This window comes from Acanthochromis polyacanthus, chromosome 4 (assembly GCF_021347895.1).
Source record: "Acanthochromis polyacanthus isolate Apoly-LR-REF ecotype Palm Island chromosome 4, KAUST_Apoly_ChrSc, whole genome shotgun sequence".
Classification (NCBI taxonomy): Eukaryota; Metazoa; Chordata; class Actinopteri; family Pomacentridae; genus Acanthochromis; species Acanthochromis polyacanthus.
Window position 1 is genome coordinate 20,784,067 of NC_067116.1, and position 17,355 is coordinate 20,801,421.

The 17,355-nt window shown below is 41.2% G+C and overlaps 1 protein-coding gene across 1 annotated transcript in view; it reads left to right on the forward strand.

Annotated features, from left to right (window-relative positions):
- Window positions 1–17,355, forward strand: part of hmcn1 (hemicentin 1) — a 115,053-nt gene that overhangs the window by 71,678 nt on the left and 26,020 nt on the right. Inside the window, exons 51-88 of the mRNA XM_051947682.1 lie at window positions 99–212; window positions 483–628; window positions 749–899; window positions 1,061–1,258; window positions 1,704–1,817; window positions 1,906–2,093; window positions 2,863–2,959; window positions 3,106–3,267; window positions 3,468–3,581; window positions 3,673–3,875; window positions 4,105–4,186; window positions 4,297–4,428; window positions 4,603–4,752; window positions 5,039–5,198; window positions 5,531–5,655; window positions 5,760–5,943; window positions 6,378–6,475; window positions 6,605–6,883; window positions 6,982–7,178; window positions 7,323–7,404; window positions 7,522–7,658; window positions 7,749–7,890; window positions 8,889–9,033; window positions 9,158–9,285; window positions 9,373–9,529; window positions 9,853–9,974; window positions 10,132–10,296; window positions 10,597–10,704; window positions 11,788–11,925; window positions 12,002–12,136; window positions 13,741–14,010; window positions 14,848–15,038; window positions 15,202–15,415; window positions 15,539–15,673; window positions 15,806–15,996; window positions 16,456–16,537; window positions 16,662–16,931; window positions 17,110–17,280. Of these exons, the coding sequence (XP_051803642.1) occupies window positions 99–212; window positions 483–628; window positions 749–899; window positions 1,061–1,258; window positions 1,704–1,817; window positions 1,906–2,093; window positions 2,863–2,959; window positions 3,106–3,267; window positions 3,468–3,581; window positions 3,673–3,875; window positions 4,105–4,186; window positions 4,297–4,428; window positions 4,603–4,752; window positions 5,039–5,198; window positions 5,531–5,655; window positions 5,760–5,943; window positions 6,378–6,475; window positions 6,605–6,883; window positions 6,982–7,178; window positions 7,323–7,404; window positions 7,522–7,658; window positions 7,749–7,890; window positions 8,889–9,033; window positions 9,158–9,285; window positions 9,373–9,529; window positions 9,853–9,974; window positions 10,132–10,296; window positions 10,597–10,704; window positions 11,788–11,925; window positions 12,002–12,136; window positions 13,741–14,010; window positions 14,848–15,038; window positions 15,202–15,415; window positions 15,539–15,673; window positions 15,806–15,996; window positions 16,456–16,537; window positions 16,662–16,931; window positions 17,110–17,280 (5,877 nt within the window). The remainder of the gene's footprint in view (window positions 1–98; window positions 213–482; window positions 629–748; window positions 900–1,060; window positions 1,259–1,703; window positions 1,818–1,905; window positions 2,094–2,862; window positions 2,960–3,105; window positions 3,268–3,467; window positions 3,582–3,672; window positions 3,876–4,104; window positions 4,187–4,296; window positions 4,429–4,602; window positions 4,753–5,038; window positions 5,199–5,530; window positions 5,656–5,759; window positions 5,944–6,377; window positions 6,476–6,604; window positions 6,884–6,981; window positions 7,179–7,322; window positions 7,405–7,521; window positions 7,659–7,748; window positions 7,891–8,888; window positions 9,034–9,157; window positions 9,286–9,372; window positions 9,530–9,852; window positions 9,975–10,131; window positions 10,297–10,596; window positions 10,705–11,787; window positions 11,926–12,001; window positions 12,137–13,740; window positions 14,011–14,847; window positions 15,039–15,201; window positions 15,416–15,538; window positions 15,674–15,805; window positions 15,997–16,455; window positions 16,538–16,661; window positions 16,932–17,109; window positions 17,281–17,355) is intronic.

The following is a 17,355-nucleotide window of genomic DNA, read 5'->3' on the forward strand; positions in this document are numbered from 1 at the left end:
CTGTCTACCTCTTGACTGTGTCTATCAAATAAGGCCAAAAAAATGACTAAAAGCAATATTAGAATAGTGTGGTACGTTTTTGACGCTTTCTCATACAGGTGGACGGACACTGCAGATACTCAATGCTAAAGAAGAGGATGCTGGGCGGTACACCTGTGTGGCCACTAATGAGGCTGGAGAGACGCTGAAGCACTATGAGGTCAAGGTTTATGGTGAGAAAAATGCTGTGTCTCTGTAGCACAAAACTCACCATATGACAGATCTCAAGTCTATGCATATGTGTACAAATACATATATACATATTTATTTAAACTCACACATAATAGTTAGCTGTGACAGTTTTTGAGCAGTAGCTTAAATACATACTATATATATATATATATATATAAATATAATCTGTAAATCCTAGATAAAGTATAACCACATAAACATACCTAATTATGTCAGTGTGTTTTAACTTTAAATATGTTTTTTGACTCCAGTTCCTCCACAGATTAATAAGAATGATGTCCCTGGTGAAGGACTGGCTCCTAAAGAGGTGAAGATCAAGATCAACAGCACACTGACTCTGGAGTGTGTAGCTCAAGCCTTTCCTACCCCAGCACTGCAGTGGTATAAGGATGGACAGGTAACAGCTCAAAACACCTGACTTGTTCAGACAGCTTTTACATCTGTAGGACATTTTCCTAGAAGGAAAAGAGAAGAAAGTTTTTCTAAACAATTTTTTTCTGATACATCTTCTCCACAGATCCTGCGGACAGATGACCATGTGTCCATCACAGCTAACGGTCGCATTGTTCTGATCAAACATGCTCAGGTGTCAGACACTGGCCGCTACACCTGTGTAGCCACCAACATAGCTGGAGAGGATGAGAAGGACTTTGATGTAAATATACAAGGTGAACTGGGTTGACTGGTGTGACAACTGCAGGCAATACTGAGATAAATGCAGATTCCATGCGCTTTGTTATGTTTTCAACCACACTATGAATAAAGTTTTGAAAATGCTTTAAAAAATAGGATTTAAATGTTTTTCCTCTTTTTTTCCAACTCTTTTCAGTCCCACCTAATTTCAACAGAGCTGGTGGAGATGGTGATGCCACGTCTCCTCCAGGCTTTGGAGGGGACGTTCGAGATGTGATACTTAACAATCCCATCTCTCTGTACTGTGAGACCAACGCCGTCCCTCCTCCAACACTCACCTGGTACAAAGATGGACAGCTGCTAACCTCTAATGACAAAGTTCTGATCCTGCCAGGTGAGACAAGCAAAGTAAAGATAAGAACATTAGTGAGTTAGTTCAGGTAGAACTGAAGATCCTGAGGTTCTCTTTGGGAGTGACCAGGATGGATAGGATCAGGAATGAGTACATCAGAGGGACAACACATGTTAGAGGCTTTGGAGACAAAGTCAGAGAGGCCAGACTGAGATGGTTCGGACATGTCCAGAGGAGAGAGAGTGAATATATTGGTAGAAGGATGCTGAGTTTCCCACTGCCAGGCAGGAAGCCTAGAGGAAGACCAAAGAGGAGGTTTATGGATGTGGTTAAAGAGGACATGAAGTGTGTGAGACAAGAGGACGCAGAAGACAGGGTTAGATGGAGGCAATTGATTCGCTGTGGTGACCCCTGAAGGGAAAAGCTGAAAGGAAAAGAAAAAGCGTTCGTACCAGTTTTTTACTGTGTTGTTGTCATTTGTTCTCAGGGGGGCGAGTGCTGCAGATTCCCAGAGCCCAGGCTGAGGACTCAGGCAGGTACACATGTGTGGCTGTCAATGAAGCCGGAGAGGACTCCATCCAGTATGATGTTAGAGTGCTATGTGAGTAAAAACACTTTCTTGTAGCACCAGTATCAGTCAGTCTAGCAGAAAAAGTGTTCATAAACTGTGTACGTCTGGCTTGAACTAGTACCTCCAACCATACGGGGAACAGACAGCGACTTGCCTGATGAAGTCACAGTTCTGGTGAACAAAACTACCCAACTGGACTGTCATGTGGATGGAAACCCCGCCCCCAAGATCACCTGGTTTAAAGACAGCCAACCAATCATCTCTAATGGGCCACATAGAATTCTGTCCAATGGGCGAACACTTCAGGTAACAACCAGGAAACAGATTAGCTCAGCACTCAAAATCACAAACTTACTTTTGTCTTTCAGTAGGTACTGCAACTGCCCTCACGTATTACTTTTGCATGCAGTATGTATTGAACTAGGATATACTTCATCATAATATACAGCCTGCAGAATGAGATTATCTTGTTGTGTACTCCTTTGGCTCAAGATCGTGTTTGAGTGGGACATAGTGACGTACGTGATGAATCTTCCATGACATGAGATGATTGTGGGTTAAAATGGCCAGAAAAGCATGAAGGCTTGCACGCTGCAGAATAAGACCAGATAAAGTTGGCCATGATGTTGCCATATTGCATTTGACATACTCTGTTTTGGGATATATCTTTCCTGCTATATATTAAGGTGGTATTGGTATTAAAACGCACCCTAAGTTCCTGGGTAATTACACCTTACTTGTTGCTTGTTTATCAGCAGGCCATGATGTAGACATCCCAAAACTTACAGATAAAACAACTGCAACTCAAGGAAACAGAAATTATGTTGAATTAGGAAGAATTAGGAATTTTAAGATAAAATGTATGACTGAATCTACGATTTTCAAAGCACCTTCTAAATTTATAAATATATAAATATTTAGATTGGCATATTTAGCGTTCCAACTGAGCTGTAAACATGAAATTTATTTTCAACGTTGCCAAACTGTTCCCATTGTCTTACTATCATGACCATGCAATGTACTGTAGTTCTGTATTCTTACTTATTATATACATGCCTCATATTTTCTCTGTCAGGTGTTAACTGCTCAGGTATCTGACACCGGGCGCTATGTGTGTGTGGCTGACAATGTGGCTGGAAGTGCAGAAAAGTCCTTTAATCTCAATGTACACGGTGAGTTACAGGAGAATCATCTGAATTTACTTCATTCTTCTTTCCTTGTGAATAAACTGTCAAGTTGATGTTGGATTAAATCTTTGGTTTTTCTGTACTCAAGATCTGTGCTTTCTTTTTCATGTAGTTTCTTTTCTTCCTTTCAGTGCCTCCTACTATCATCGGCCTGAGTCCTGAGAATGTGACAGTGGTGGTGAACAACTTTGTGTCTCTCGCTTGTGAAGCTACTGGCTTCCCTCCTCCCACACTGAGCTGGTTAAATGACAGGGGACCCATTCTGGCCAACACCAATGCACTCATCATGCCAGGTACTGAGAGAAATTATCTCCTCCTACAGACTCACACTAAAAAACAATCTGTATTTAGTGATGGAAAATTAAAGGCATATTGATTGTAAAAAGCAATAAGGATGCCTAAATACTGGCATGCCATGAAAAATGAAGATAAAGATCAAATCATAAATTACATTCAATTCTGAATATGTCTGTGTCTCCATTTGTGTCTACAGGTGGTCGCACTTTACAGATTCTAAAGGCAAAGGTTTCAGATGGTGGGAAGTACAGCTGTGTGGCCATGAATGCAGCAGGAGAGGCTTACAAACACATCTACCTCACTGTGTTTGGTCAGTTGGAATTGTACACTACAATCCTGATTTTTGCTTCATTTTCATAATGAACTGACATTACATGTTTTCTCTCTCCTCTGCCTTGCAGTTCCTCCCAGTATCCGGGACAACAGTGGGGATTCTCCAGTGGTGGTGAATGTCCTTGTTGGGAAATCAATAACTCTGGAGTGTGAATCCAACGCCGTTCCTCCTCCCACCATCACCTGGTACAAAAACGGCAGAGTGGTGTCAGAATCAGCCAACCTGCGCATTCTGGCAGAGGGACGACTTCTTCAGATCAAAGAATCAGAGGTGAGAGATGAATGCAAGTCAGCGATGTCATGGAGGACTCGTTTATCTTTAAGTGCAGTCAATAGCTGCCTCAGCCATACCACTGCCTACCACTTCTAAAACAAATTGGGCAAAAGATTTTTTTCAAAAAATATCAGTTATCTGCAGGCAGATGGTTGCATTAAGTTGCAGTATGACTGTAAATTTTATTTTTAACATTTTGATTTTTGCATTTGCCTCTGTTCTTCAGGTGTCTGATACTGGACAGTATGTTTGTATGGCCACCAATGTTGCTGGACAAGTGGACAAGAACTTTCACTTAAACATCTATGGTGGGATATTCTAAATATGAATAAATGAAAATTTAGGAAACTCATAATTTGAAACAATAATATGAAACAGTATTTAGAGGTACCATATCTGTCTCTCTCTCTCTCTTCAGTTCCTCCTGGTATCGATGGCCCAGCAGAGGAGAGCGTTGTGGAAACCATCAGTAACCCAGTCACTTTTGCCTGTGATGCTACTGGAATCCCTCCACCTTCTCTCATTTGGCTAAAAAATGGACATCCCATAGGTACAGCTGTGTACAGGATTAAGTTAGCTGCAATGAAGGTTTCTTTGTTAAGCAGGAACACTACTAAAAAACTACTGTGCATGTTTTCAGGACAGGGGGGATTACACAACTAGGTACAGTGACTTCGTCATTATCAGTTTATTAATAACAAACATGAATTCATGCTTCCTTTAGAGAACTCGGAGTCCCTTGAGATGCACATCTTTTCAGGGGGCAGCAAACTGCAGATTGCACGGTCGCAGCTGTCTGACAGCGGCACTTACACGTGTGTGGCCTCCAATGTGGAGGGGAAAGCCGAAAAGAGATACCACCTCACCATACAAGGTACAAGCATACCTTTAAGGCTCAGCCCACAATGGAAAATGCTCATTACTTTGTAGAAAATATCTGCACAAGAAAGAAATTCTAAAACTTATGGCTGTACAGAGAATTATGCTCTTCAAGCTTATTTAGACATTTGTCACACTGTTGTCATACATGCACTAAATCATTTTTCCCCAATATGTGCAGTATAATAAGTTGTATGTTCACTGACTGTAATATCAGAGTTTTTGATGTTAACATAAGCATGTCTAAAAGCTACCAGCTAACACAAGTAATTCTCTGTTAGTCCCTCCCAGTATCTCTGGATCAGAGATGCCCAGTGAGATGGGAGTGCTGCTAAATGAAAGCATCCAGCTGGTCTGTCGAGCCAGGGGAACCCCATCTCCGAGCATCCAATGGTTGAAGGATGGAGAAGCCATCAAGAATGTGGGACAAAAAGGACTCAGGTACAATACAAAAAAACTGAGCAACAATCTGACAATAAGCAAATCCAGACAAATAGAAAGAAACTATTTCACGCTGAGCCATGGGAAGACATACTAATTGTTGATGAACAATACTGTATATCATACATAAATAAAATCAAGACTTGGAGACAGTTTTAGAAAGAAGGTAATTTGTGAAAGGTAATGAATAAAGATATGAGGTACCCACTATTACTTGGTAGCTTTTAGAAATGCGGCATGTATCATGGAAGAGAGGAAAACCACACTATGTCTGCTAGAGAGGATACTTGTTTTAGTTCTTGTTAAAGGGTATTTGCTGTTTCTATGATCAGGATCAGTCCAGATGGCAGCACGCTCACCGTCACTGGAGCTCACACCACCGACAGCGGCAAGTACACCTGTGTGGCCACCAACACTGCAGGGGAGGAGGACAGGATATTTAATCTGAATGTGTATGGTGGGTCTAATTAATATTTTTAATACATAGGTCTCTCCTTTGTTCTTCATAATGACTTTTTGATATTTCATATCACTGCCATTACTCTCTGTTTGCTCCCCCAGTGCCTCCTGTGATAGATGGCAACAGTGGTGCTGTTGAGGAGCTGACCACAGTTCTGGACAGTTCTGTCAATATCGAGTGTGTTGCTACAGGCTCTCCTCTGCCTCAGCTCAACTGGCTGAGGAATGGTCTGCCGCTGCCGGTCTCCTCCCACATTCGACTCCTCTCTGCAGGACAGGTGCTCCGGTAGGTCAGTGGACAGGGCACATGGAGAGGATGGTCAAGTTGTTTTCCTGTTTTAAATATGAAAAGGCTGATCACAGATGAACATTGTTGTATTTGTTTGTTGTGTAAAGTAAGCAAACGGTATTATTAACTCCGACTGTATCTTCAAAGACATCTTAGGACGTCATGTCTTATCGCAGTATCTCTTATTTATTTTAAAGTATTTTCTTCATAAGAGGTTTTGTTTATGAAGTGTTCTGCTTAACTGCTTGTATTCGCTTTGGGGGACAAGTGCAGTAAATAAACAGTGGGTTAAAACTTTCACATTTAGAGATGAATGTTGGAGAAAAAAATATATGTACGTATAAAGCAGTATTTTTAGTTAGATATTACACATATTTTGTGAGACTTCAATTCTTTTGAGAAATGCATATATTGTTCTTTTGAATTCTCAGGATTACACGAATCCAGGTGTCTGACGGTGGAAGTTATACCTGTGTGGCATCAAACAGAGCAGGAGTGGACAACAGACATTATAACCTACAGGTGCACGGTGAGTCTAAGAAGTTGGAAATGATGATCAAATATGCGTTTTGGAGGTGTAAAGTTTTCATGTTTATTCATAGATTTCAGACAGAACTGAGAATCAGCGGCTAGTGATTTGTTATTTTTCCCTCTTCAGTCCGTCCTGGTCTGGATGGAGCAGGAAGCACAGAGGATGTGACTGTAGTCAGAGGAAATGTGGCTTCTCTGCTGTGTATTGCTGATGGGACCCCAACTCCCATCATTTCTTGGCTCAAAGATGGAGTGACACTAGCCCCTGACCGTCACCTCATCCTCCTCAACCTGAATACCACCTTACAGATTCCTCAGGCCCGAGTCAACGACACAGGACGCTACACCTGCATGGCCAACAACACAGCTGGTCACGCCAGTCGTCATTTCAACCTGAAGGTTTTGGGTGAGTGAAAGCGGGTTATTGCTCTTTTTATCTAGCTTCGGTTTTTCCTTCATAGATGAGAAACAGTTTTTTTTATTGGTTTACATTTTCCTTCTCAGACCCTCCACGCATCGAGGGCTCTGGTGTGCCAGCAGAAGTATCGGTGGTGGTTAACAACGTCCTGGAGCTCCGGTGTGAAGCCACAGGTATCCCTACACCCTCACTGACCTGGCTGAAGGACGGACGGCCGCTTCCACAGACAGACAGCCTGCGCCTCCTCCGTGGAGGAGAGTTGCTGCGTGTGGCCTCAGCACAGGTTAGCGAGTTTCAAATTTTAGGAAATTACAATGTTGTCCCAATAAAACATCAAAGCCACACTTCTATTACATTCTGTACATGATAGCATGAGTGCAACAAAATGATTTTAGTCTTTTTCCACTGTTTTTTTTCTCACTCTCAGCTGGAGGACACAGGCAGATACAGCTGCTTGGCCAACAGTCCAGCAGGAGATGATGACAAAGAGTTCCTGGTTCGAGTGCATGGTGGGTAATGTAGAACTTCCTTTGTCATGCATTTTTACTTATATCTGATAAGATTGTAAAAATGAGACTGAACTGTAAAATTCACATTAGTTCCTCTTTCTGGTCAACACATCTCAGTTCCACCGAACATTGCGGGAGAGAGCACGCCTCAGGATGTGTCGGTGCTGCAGAACAGACAGGTGACTCTGGAGTGTAAGTCTGATGCTGTTCCACCTCCAACTCTGACCTGGCTCAAAGATGGACAGCTGCTGCAGGTCAGAAATCAAACAAAATAACCACCAACACAATACTAAGATAATTCCCAGCATATATCTGTAAATGACTTGTGTTGTTCCTTTATGAAGGCTTCTGCTCGTGTGCGTGTTCTGTCTGGAGGCCGATACTTACAGATCAACATGGCAGAGCTCAGTGACAGAGCTCAGTACACCTGTGTGGCAAGTAACATCGCTGGCAAGACAACGCGACAGTTCAACCTGGCTGTCAACGGTACAGTTTTATTACTAACTAGTTTATTAATGATGCATCGATTGGTTGATATTATCGGCCGATATTAGCCTGTCACAGATATATTGATATCAGCATATATATTGTTCTCATATGTACCGATATGGAAACCTTTTTAGTACATGACATAAGTCAGAAAGAGATGTGTGAGGTAATTTAGAAGTAGTGTCATATAGTTTTTTACAGTGCTATCAGTACTACTGTCTGCAGCGCATGTAGCAAAGCCAGGCAAATTTATCTGTAAGTGCAATTCATACACAAGGTAGTTCAAGGTGCTTTATAATGGTAAAGAAATACATTCAGAAAAGTAATTATGAAGATGATTTAAAAGTAGATATTAAGATCTTACATTAAAAACATAGAAGTAAAACATGAAAGTGCATTAAAAGTCAAGATTAGCAGTGCTTTAAAAAAGTAGATTTAGCATCTATGAGAAAGCTACAGTAAAAAATAGAGTTTTGTGATTTGAAAGAGCCGACAGATTGAGCAGACCTCAGGTGTTCAGGAAGTTTGTTCCACAGGTGAGGAGCATAATAGCTGAATATGTATTACAGATTCATTTTATTTGATTTAGCCTTTATTTAAACAGGTAGTCTCATTGAGACACTGAGTCTCATTCCCAAGAGAGACCTGTTATATTACAAGACAACATTGAGTTACTGACAAGCAACATCAAGGAACCTACACTAGACAATATAACAATACAATATAACACTAGGTTCCAGACAAACAAGGTCATGACAAAAACACAACATAGACAATAAAATGAATAGGTAGTATGAAGTGTCTTCATGGTTTCCTGGTAACTAAATAGTGACCCCATCATTGTACCTTGTCAGTATTACTCTAACATATGCATGTGTATTTCCATAAAGACAGCCAATATAACAACATTGTTATATTAATTACTATTTAATTCATCCTAAAACTTCAAAAGAGAAAATTGAACGTTCTTTTAATTTGAACATCTGCCTCCTCAGTCGCCCCGACCATTAAAGATGGCTCCCAGACAGTGTCAGTGCACATCAACAAGCCAGCAGTGCTTGAATGTGTAGTGAGTGGAGTTCCACCACCTCGGGTGACCTGGAGGAAGCATGGTGCAATACTGGCAGGAAACAACCCCAGGTAAAGCACACAGCATACAATGGTAACACCCCTGTCTCATACCACTATGTTTTTTAACCATATGTCACATTCAATGCACAGTGTCAGATTCCGTATTTCATGCAGCTTGTGGACATGTGTGCAGGTACATGTTTGCAGAGGACGGCTCGTTACACATTCGCTCTGCTCAGGTGACCGACACTGGTCGCTACCTGTGTATGGCAACAAATCAGGCAGGGACTCAACGCAAGAGAGTAGATCTGCAAGTATATGGTGGGTGGTAAATATGCACAAATGGTATAAGTTACACAGAACCATGGTGATACAATTAGTTAAAGATCTCTGCTTCTCATTGTTTAGTGCCTCCTTCCATTGCTGACAGTCGCACCAATGTGACGGTTATAGTCAACGTTCAGACCACCCTGTCTTGTGAGGCCACTGGCATACCCAAACCCACTGTGAGCTGGAGGAAAAATGGTCGAGCCATCAGTACTGACCAGAACCAGAATATGTACAGGTTGATCCAGGTTTTATCCTTCTCTTTTCTAATTTATCACCTTTAAAGATGGCATATGTTATGAATCTGTGCTATAAAAAACATTGAATTGAATTGAATTAGATTACAAACTCATATTGTTGCTGAAAAGTCAAAGCTGGAGCTTTAAACTCACTGGATGCATCAGTTATCCAGCTTATTTAATGTTTCTGTTGCTTAAACAATTACATGGTATTATCTTTCATAAATATGTAATCTAATACATTTTTACATGCTTCTAGGTAGTAGGATATGCAGTAAAACTACTTCTCAGTACTAACTTTACTTCTTTTAATCATTTCCAGATTACTGTCATCAGGCTCTCTGGTAGTTTTAGCGCCCACAGTGGAGGACACTGCAGTGTACCAGTGTGTGGTCTCTAATGAGGCAGGAGAAGACTCCAGATCTGTCAATCTCACTGTCAATGGTGAACAGAACTATATTTACAGATTAGACATTCTTGTTACCAATATTCAACATTGCCTTATGAAGTGACTTAATTCCGATATAGATCATCCATTAATGGCAATTTCGAATATTTTCATTCCTTGTTTTGACTCATTTTACTGTATTTGTTCCACTAGTTCCCCCATCTATAGCAGATGAACCCACAGATCTAGTTGTAACCAGACTGTCCCCAGTGGTCATTGCCTGTACTGCATCTGGAGTCCCAGAGCCCACAATCCACTGGAGCAAAGATGGCATGAAGCTCCCCAAAACAGGACGAGGATACAGCATCCTGCCAACAGGTCACAGTCATATCCATGAAGATAATTTCCAGAAATACACTAAAGTTAAATTTATCTCAAAAAATGTTCACACTTCACTTGATAAAAGAATAAATACATTTACTTTGTTGTAATTGTGTAATTGTAGGTGAGACACAACAAAATTAAAGATAATACTCTATTAGTGTCAGCTTGAATGTGTTAGATGTGTCAGGTTACTTTAAATGAAAGTAGAAATAACAAATCAAACATTTTTTTTGCTAACTGTCTATAATTATATTAAATTGTGTGTGTAATTTCTATGTGTTGATGTGCTTTCAGGTCCAGTAGAGATCACCTCCGCTGAGCTCGCTCACTCTGGACGCTACTCATGCACTGCTAAGAATGCTGCAGGCTCAACCCACCGCCATGTGCAGCTCACAGTGCAGGGTAAAAACATCCAGATAACTGATTCATCAGGAGACACACTGCTGTTTAGAGGCTGTGCAGGATACAAAAAGCCAAAAAGATTCACTGTGTAAACTGACTGACAGACTTATATTCTTTTTTTTGGTTCATTGTTTAATAAGAGGACATTCTTAACTGTAATAACTTGTATCAGAAAAACATAACTCACAGTATTCCTAAATTCAGTCATGCAGGTTAGCCAGTGATTTTTGTCATTCACTCATAGGTCTTGACAATAACTGCACTCTATTTAGGTGAGCTAGTTGCAGGGTGTTGGTATTGTGAATGTTGGCTTTATGCCATGGCTTAATTGGACACGATATGAAACAGACTGACAGTATGCACAGTATCTGATCCCTGAAATGTAGCATGTCAAAATATCTTCAGAGAAAAGGTACATTACTTTTTACCCTCATGTCGTGGGGTAAAAAGCTGGTCAAAACTGACCCGTTTTAAAGTTTGAAAATGTGGAAAAAAATAATATATTTTCACGGTGAAACTTCTGATGTCCACATTTTCAACATTTTTGGGCAATCTTTGAACATTTTTTGGTGGAAATAAAGAAATGCTAAAATGTTTCTGGAGAACATTCACATAAAAGTCAACCAAAATCCAGCGAAATTCGCTGGATTTTGGTTGACTTTTATGTGAATGTTCTTAAAGAAAATATTAGAAATTTTACTGATATATATGTAAGCACTTTAGATATTTTTAAGATTTTTTTGGAATATTTTAATTCATTTTTTGAAAATATTTACAAGAATTTTCTTGCCAAATTTAGGGGATTTTTTTAACTAAAACTTTTAAGGGAAACTTTTAAGGAATTACTGGAATTTTCTTCCTGAAGGTTTTGCAAATTTGAAGAAATTTGGGGATTTTTTTGCTGAATTTTTGGATTTTTTTCAGACAAGGAAACAATATTTTTTGGTGCCCGTAAATGACGACAGTAGGAGGGTTAAACATCTGTTTCATCTACTGCATGACTATGACGTTCCTTTAATTTGCTATTTAGTTCTTTTGTTTTTAATCTTTGTGACATCGCTCTTTTCCAATCCTTCTCCTCAGAGCTTCCAGTGATCCAGTCTCATCCGTCCACCCTGGATGTGATCCTCAATAACCCCATCACTCTGCCCTGCAGGGCCACAGGCTCCCCCAGACCCACCATCACCTGGCAGAAGGAGGGCATCAACATACTCACCACAGGTAGATAAACCTGCCTATGTGTCTCTTATATTTACAAGTAATCTGTCATAACACCGTGTCTCTTGCTTCATGCTAGGTGGTAGCTTCACTGTTCTCCCTAATGGAAGTCTGCAGATCTCTAAGGCCTCTTTGTCCGACGCTGGAACGTACATATGCGTTGCTCAAAACCCTGCTGGCACTGCACTGGGCAAAACTAAACTCAGAGTACAAGGTAAGAGGAAACCTGATTAACAGTGACTGGATTTAAATAAGTCCTCGGGTACTGCACTTCAAACACCTTTGATGTAATTGCAATTTAGTTAAGTATTTTCATGTGATATATGTTATATTTTGGAGGCAAATACAGTGCTTATTCAGCCCGGTCTCACGGGGATTCGTGAAACTGTCACGTCAGTTTTTGTTTCGGTTTCGTGCGCACCAACACGATGTCGTCATGTTTTTCGTGCCGCTCACCACGAGCGAAACCCGCTGTGGTAATCACATCTGAAAGTGGTTTATACCGGCGGATTCATGACGATCTAAGCTGTCCATCGGCGTTTGCGGCCGCCGCCGCGGCCGCCGCTTCGGCCGCCGGACATTCTTTAAATTCCTATGCAAATTCGGCGGATTCATGACGATTTAAGCTGTCCATCGGCGTTTGCGGCTGCCGCCGCAGCAGCCATTGCAGCCGCCAGACATCCGGTTGCAGCAGCGGCCGCGGTGGCGGACAACTTAAAACTTAAATCGTCATGAATCCGCAGGTATAAACCACTTTCAGATGTGATCCAGCCGCTGTTGTGGCTGGATGTCCGGCGGCCGCAAACGCCGATGGACAGCTTAAATCGTCATGAATCCGCCGAATTTGCATAGGAATTTAAAGAATGTGCGGCGGCCGAAGCGGCGGCCACAGCGGCGGCCGCAAACGCCGATGGACAGCTTAGATCGTCATAAATCCGCCGGTATAAACCACTTTCAGATGTGATTACCACAGCGGGTTTCGCTCGTGGTGAGCGGCACGAAAAACATGACGACATCGTGTTGGTGCGCACGAAACCGAAACAAAAACTGACGTGACAGTTTCACGAATCCCCGTGAGACCGTGTTGGCTTATTCCACTATATTTATTTGAAAGCTTTACGCACTGGTTATTTTTGCTGATTCTTAATATGAGATATAAACTGACATATTATGCTATATTATTATAAATTAAGGTGCTTTACAGTTTATAAAGTAATTTAAATTAGCTCCATCTCCAACATTAAAGTGATTTACACATAAATGAGTCAATATTGATAATTCAATAATATAAAAAACATTCTTTTGAAATGGGCCATTTCATAATTAGTTCTTGCAATTTTCTTGAGTAGTATTTTGAAAGCAGGGCTTATTTTTACACTACAATACTGCTACTTTAAAGTAAAGGATCTATATACTTCTTTCACCACTGTTAGCACGATTATTATTATTTGTAAAAGTCAGATATTTTTAAAGAGGAATAAGGAGAACACTTTACGATCAAATACAGTCTAGTACAAAAACCCTGCAAAAAAATCAGAGTGGCTTTTTGGAGTTGCAACATCAATGGTGCGCACGAAACCGAAACTAAAACTTACGTGACAGTTTCACGAATCCCCGTGAGACCGGGTTGAAAGTTATCACGCAAGTCTAGCTAACTTGTCCATATTTTCTTTCTCCTGTTAAGTAAAGGTTATGTGACTTACACGTGAAAGCCTGCACTCCCTTCGGTCATCTAAAATGAGTTCTAATTATAACCACAAAAAATACACTAAATGTATTTACTACACCTCATATTTCTGTCTTCAATGTGTCCTGCAGTCCCTCCAGTGATCAACTCAGAGACTCAGAAATACGTGGCACCTGTGGACTCCTCTGTGACGCTGCAGTGCCAAGCTGACGGCTCCCCTCCTCCCTCCGTCACATGGCATAAAGACGGGCAGCAGCTGCGTGAATCTGTCCGTCAGCGGGTCCTCAGCTCAGGATCGCTGCAGATGGCCTTCATTCAGCCAAGCGATGCCGGACGATACACCTGCACTGCGGCCAATGCAGCGGGAACTGACAGCTTGGAGATGAGCCTGACTGTGCAGAGTAGGTTTCTGTCGACGGAGTCTTGATTGAATACATCACTACAGTTGTTACTGCTTTATGTTTACATGGTGTCTTACTTGTACAGAAATTTAGAATGACACCCAATTCAGCTAAAAACAGCAAATTAAAACAAAACAGGGCAGTGTATTGTAAAATAAATCACACTGATTATGATGCCTTGATGTGGGGATGTGTTTTAAAACCACATTTTACCAGAAAGTCTTAAATTTTTCCATAAATACTGCTCTAGTTTCACCATCTGTAATTGTGAGAAAGCTTTATTTTTTATTATATAGCATTTTAAGCAAATATGGTCTTCTACTTACACTTACACATACAAGGATAACAACAGCGCCCTCCATAATTATTGGCACCCTTGGTTAAGATGTGTTCTTTAGCTTCTAATAATTCATTTTTTTCTAAATAATATAGAACCACATTTTTTTTTAAAAAAGAGGAAAATCCAACCTTTAATTCAAGTGCATTTATTCTGTGGGGGAAAAATCACACATTAAGAAATAATTCTTTTACATCAAATCATGTGTGCCAAAATTATTAGCACCCCTGATGTTAATACTTTGTACAACCCCCTTTTTCCAACAAAACAGCACCTAATCTTCTCCTATAATACATTTTTCTACTATTTTCAGTGTGGGAGTATGCTTCTGCAATAAAAATTTAATTTATTTTAAGGCTTTCAACAAATCTTAACCAGGGGTGCCAATAATTATGGAGGACGCTGTATACCAATGGTGTATAAATAATGAAAAATTTCACAGAAACTAGCAATTTTTGAGTGACTTTAAGCTTTGTTTTTATCCTCTTTCACCTTTTCAGTTCCTCCCTCCATTCGTGAGGGAGAGCAGGAGGTTGCAGTGGTGGAAAACAGTCAGACCCAGCTGCTTTGTGTAGCTGACGGCATCCCTCAGCCTACCCTCTCCTGGGAAAAAGATGGCAGCCCTCTCAGTGAAGGTGCAGGAGAGTACACCATCCTACCCTCCGGGGAGCTGGTTATTGACATCACTCAGGTAAAGAAAGAAATAAGACCGACTGCTCAAGGATCACTCTAGTTGTTATATAACTACAATGCTATAGATTGTTTACAGATCAGTTAGTCTTCTGTAAAAAGATGCATTTGAGAAGCTTTTCCTTCATGCTCCACCTGTCCTGTCATCCTCTTTCCTCCTCCAGCCCGAGGATGCTGGCAGTTACACCTGTGTTGCCACTAACTCAGTTGGGCAGGACAGTTGGACGGTGACTCTGTCGGTTCATACTCACCCCATCTTCACTGAGCTGCTCGGAGATGTGGCCCTCAACAAGGGAGAGCGCCTCCTGCTGGCATGTGGGGTCAGTGGTGTCCCCCTGCCCAGAATCACATGGGCCTTCAACAACAACATTATCCCAGGTATGGCATTTTAGTCGACTCTTGTGTGTTTTTTTTTAAATATAGTGGTGCGTAATTTATAAAGTTTTTCCCCTTTTTAACTGTTTATCTCTTGTCTTTTACTGACTGTTGCTGATGCTTTAGTTAACTACGATCACATGAATGGCCACAGTGAGCTGGTGATAGAGAGAGTGAGCAAAGATGACTCTGGCACCTACACCTGTGTGGCAGAAAACAACTTAGGAACCATCAAATCACTGGGATTTGTCTATGTTAAAGGTAAACAGTCCCATAAAATGTTTTGACTCCTATGTCTCACCTTTCCTGCTCACAACTTTCCCCTAATTAAGTGACTTGTATCTAATATCAGGGCAACTATTCTGGTTTAATTCCTATTTGTCTGTTCTCCAGAGCCTCCCATCATTGATGGAGACCTTCACTCCAACCGTATTGAACCTCTGGGTGGTAACGCCATCCTGAACTGTGAGGTGCGAGGAGACCCTCTGCCAATCATCCAATGGAGCAAAAATGGAATAAATATTCAGATCAGCAACCGAATCCGTCAACTGGACAACGGCTCCCTGGCCATCTACGGCACAGTGGTAGGAAAACACAGGACTAAGATCTTGTTTAAGTAATATTTGGCAAAAACCGCTGATAAAAAGTGTGATTGTTGTCACATTTTTACTAAGTGTAGGCAGTACAAAATGCCCTGCACCCGTATCTCTCTAGAAGTAGAGAACTCCAAAATGCCTTTTGTGCTGAGTCACAAATTGGTTTGAAGTTTTGCCTTAGAGTTCAGAATTTGTGTGAATTTTTACAGAATCAGCTGCAAAGAGTGATTTTGATGTTAGGCTAAGATTCTCTTCTGAAAGTTAAAAACCCGGCAATTCTTTCTGTTTTTACAGTTTCTGTCCAGGATAAATGGTGCGGTTTTGGTGATTTTTTTAATAGATAACCTGTATTTTTAGAGAGATAAGCTAATGTCAGAACACAAAGCTTTTCCTTTGTTGTTTGTTTTCATTGGGGTTTTTATTTTGCAATTATGATGTATATGACAGAGTGAAGATGGAGGCAACTACATGTGCGTGGCAACAAATGATGCTGGGGTGGTGGAAAGAAGTGTCACTCTCACCTTGCAGAGTAAGTGTTTGTTTGCATCACTCACTTTGGCATTAATTCTAGTACTTTTTGTGTAAAGCAAATGTGTAGTGAACATTTTTTAAAAGTGAGGGTTAGATCTAACAGAAGTACACTGTTTCTCCAGGTGCACCCTCCATCATTGTGGAGCCGGTGGAGACAGTAGTGGATGCTGGAACCACATCTGTGCTCAACTGTCAGGCAGAAGGTGAGCCTACCCCGATGATAGAGTGGTCCCGACAGGGACGCCCCCTACTGGGCAACGACCGCTTCTCCACCTTGTCCAATGGTTCCCTCAGGATCAGCAGCGCCCAGAAGGAGGACACGGCTGAATATGAATGTGTGGCCAGAAACTTGCTTGGATCAGTGCTGGTCAGGGTCACTCTTACTGTACGAGGTGAGCTGGACATTGTGCACTTTTTTTTATTGTGCCATATTTTTCAGTTGGTAAAATCAGTGACAGCTTAAGGACTTTATGTGACCCTCAAAATCTTTATATCTAAAAAAAGAGAAAACAAATACATGTCCAGATGTACCACCTGCCAGATAACAAAGTCCATTAACTTGTTTTGCAGTCCATGGAGCATACTCAGAGTGGGCGGAGTGGGCTCCTTGCAGTGTGTCCTGTGGTGTTGGTGCTCAGAACAGGCTGAGGCAGTGCAACAATCCTCTACCTGCCAATGGAGGCCGACACTGTGCAGGATCAGACTTAGAGACACGCCGTTGTCAAGGGAAACCCTGTCCAGGCGAGAGTGTTTTTCAGACAGAGGATTCGTCTTGATCTCTTAACACTTGTCAATAATACTTGTGTGCAAATGGAA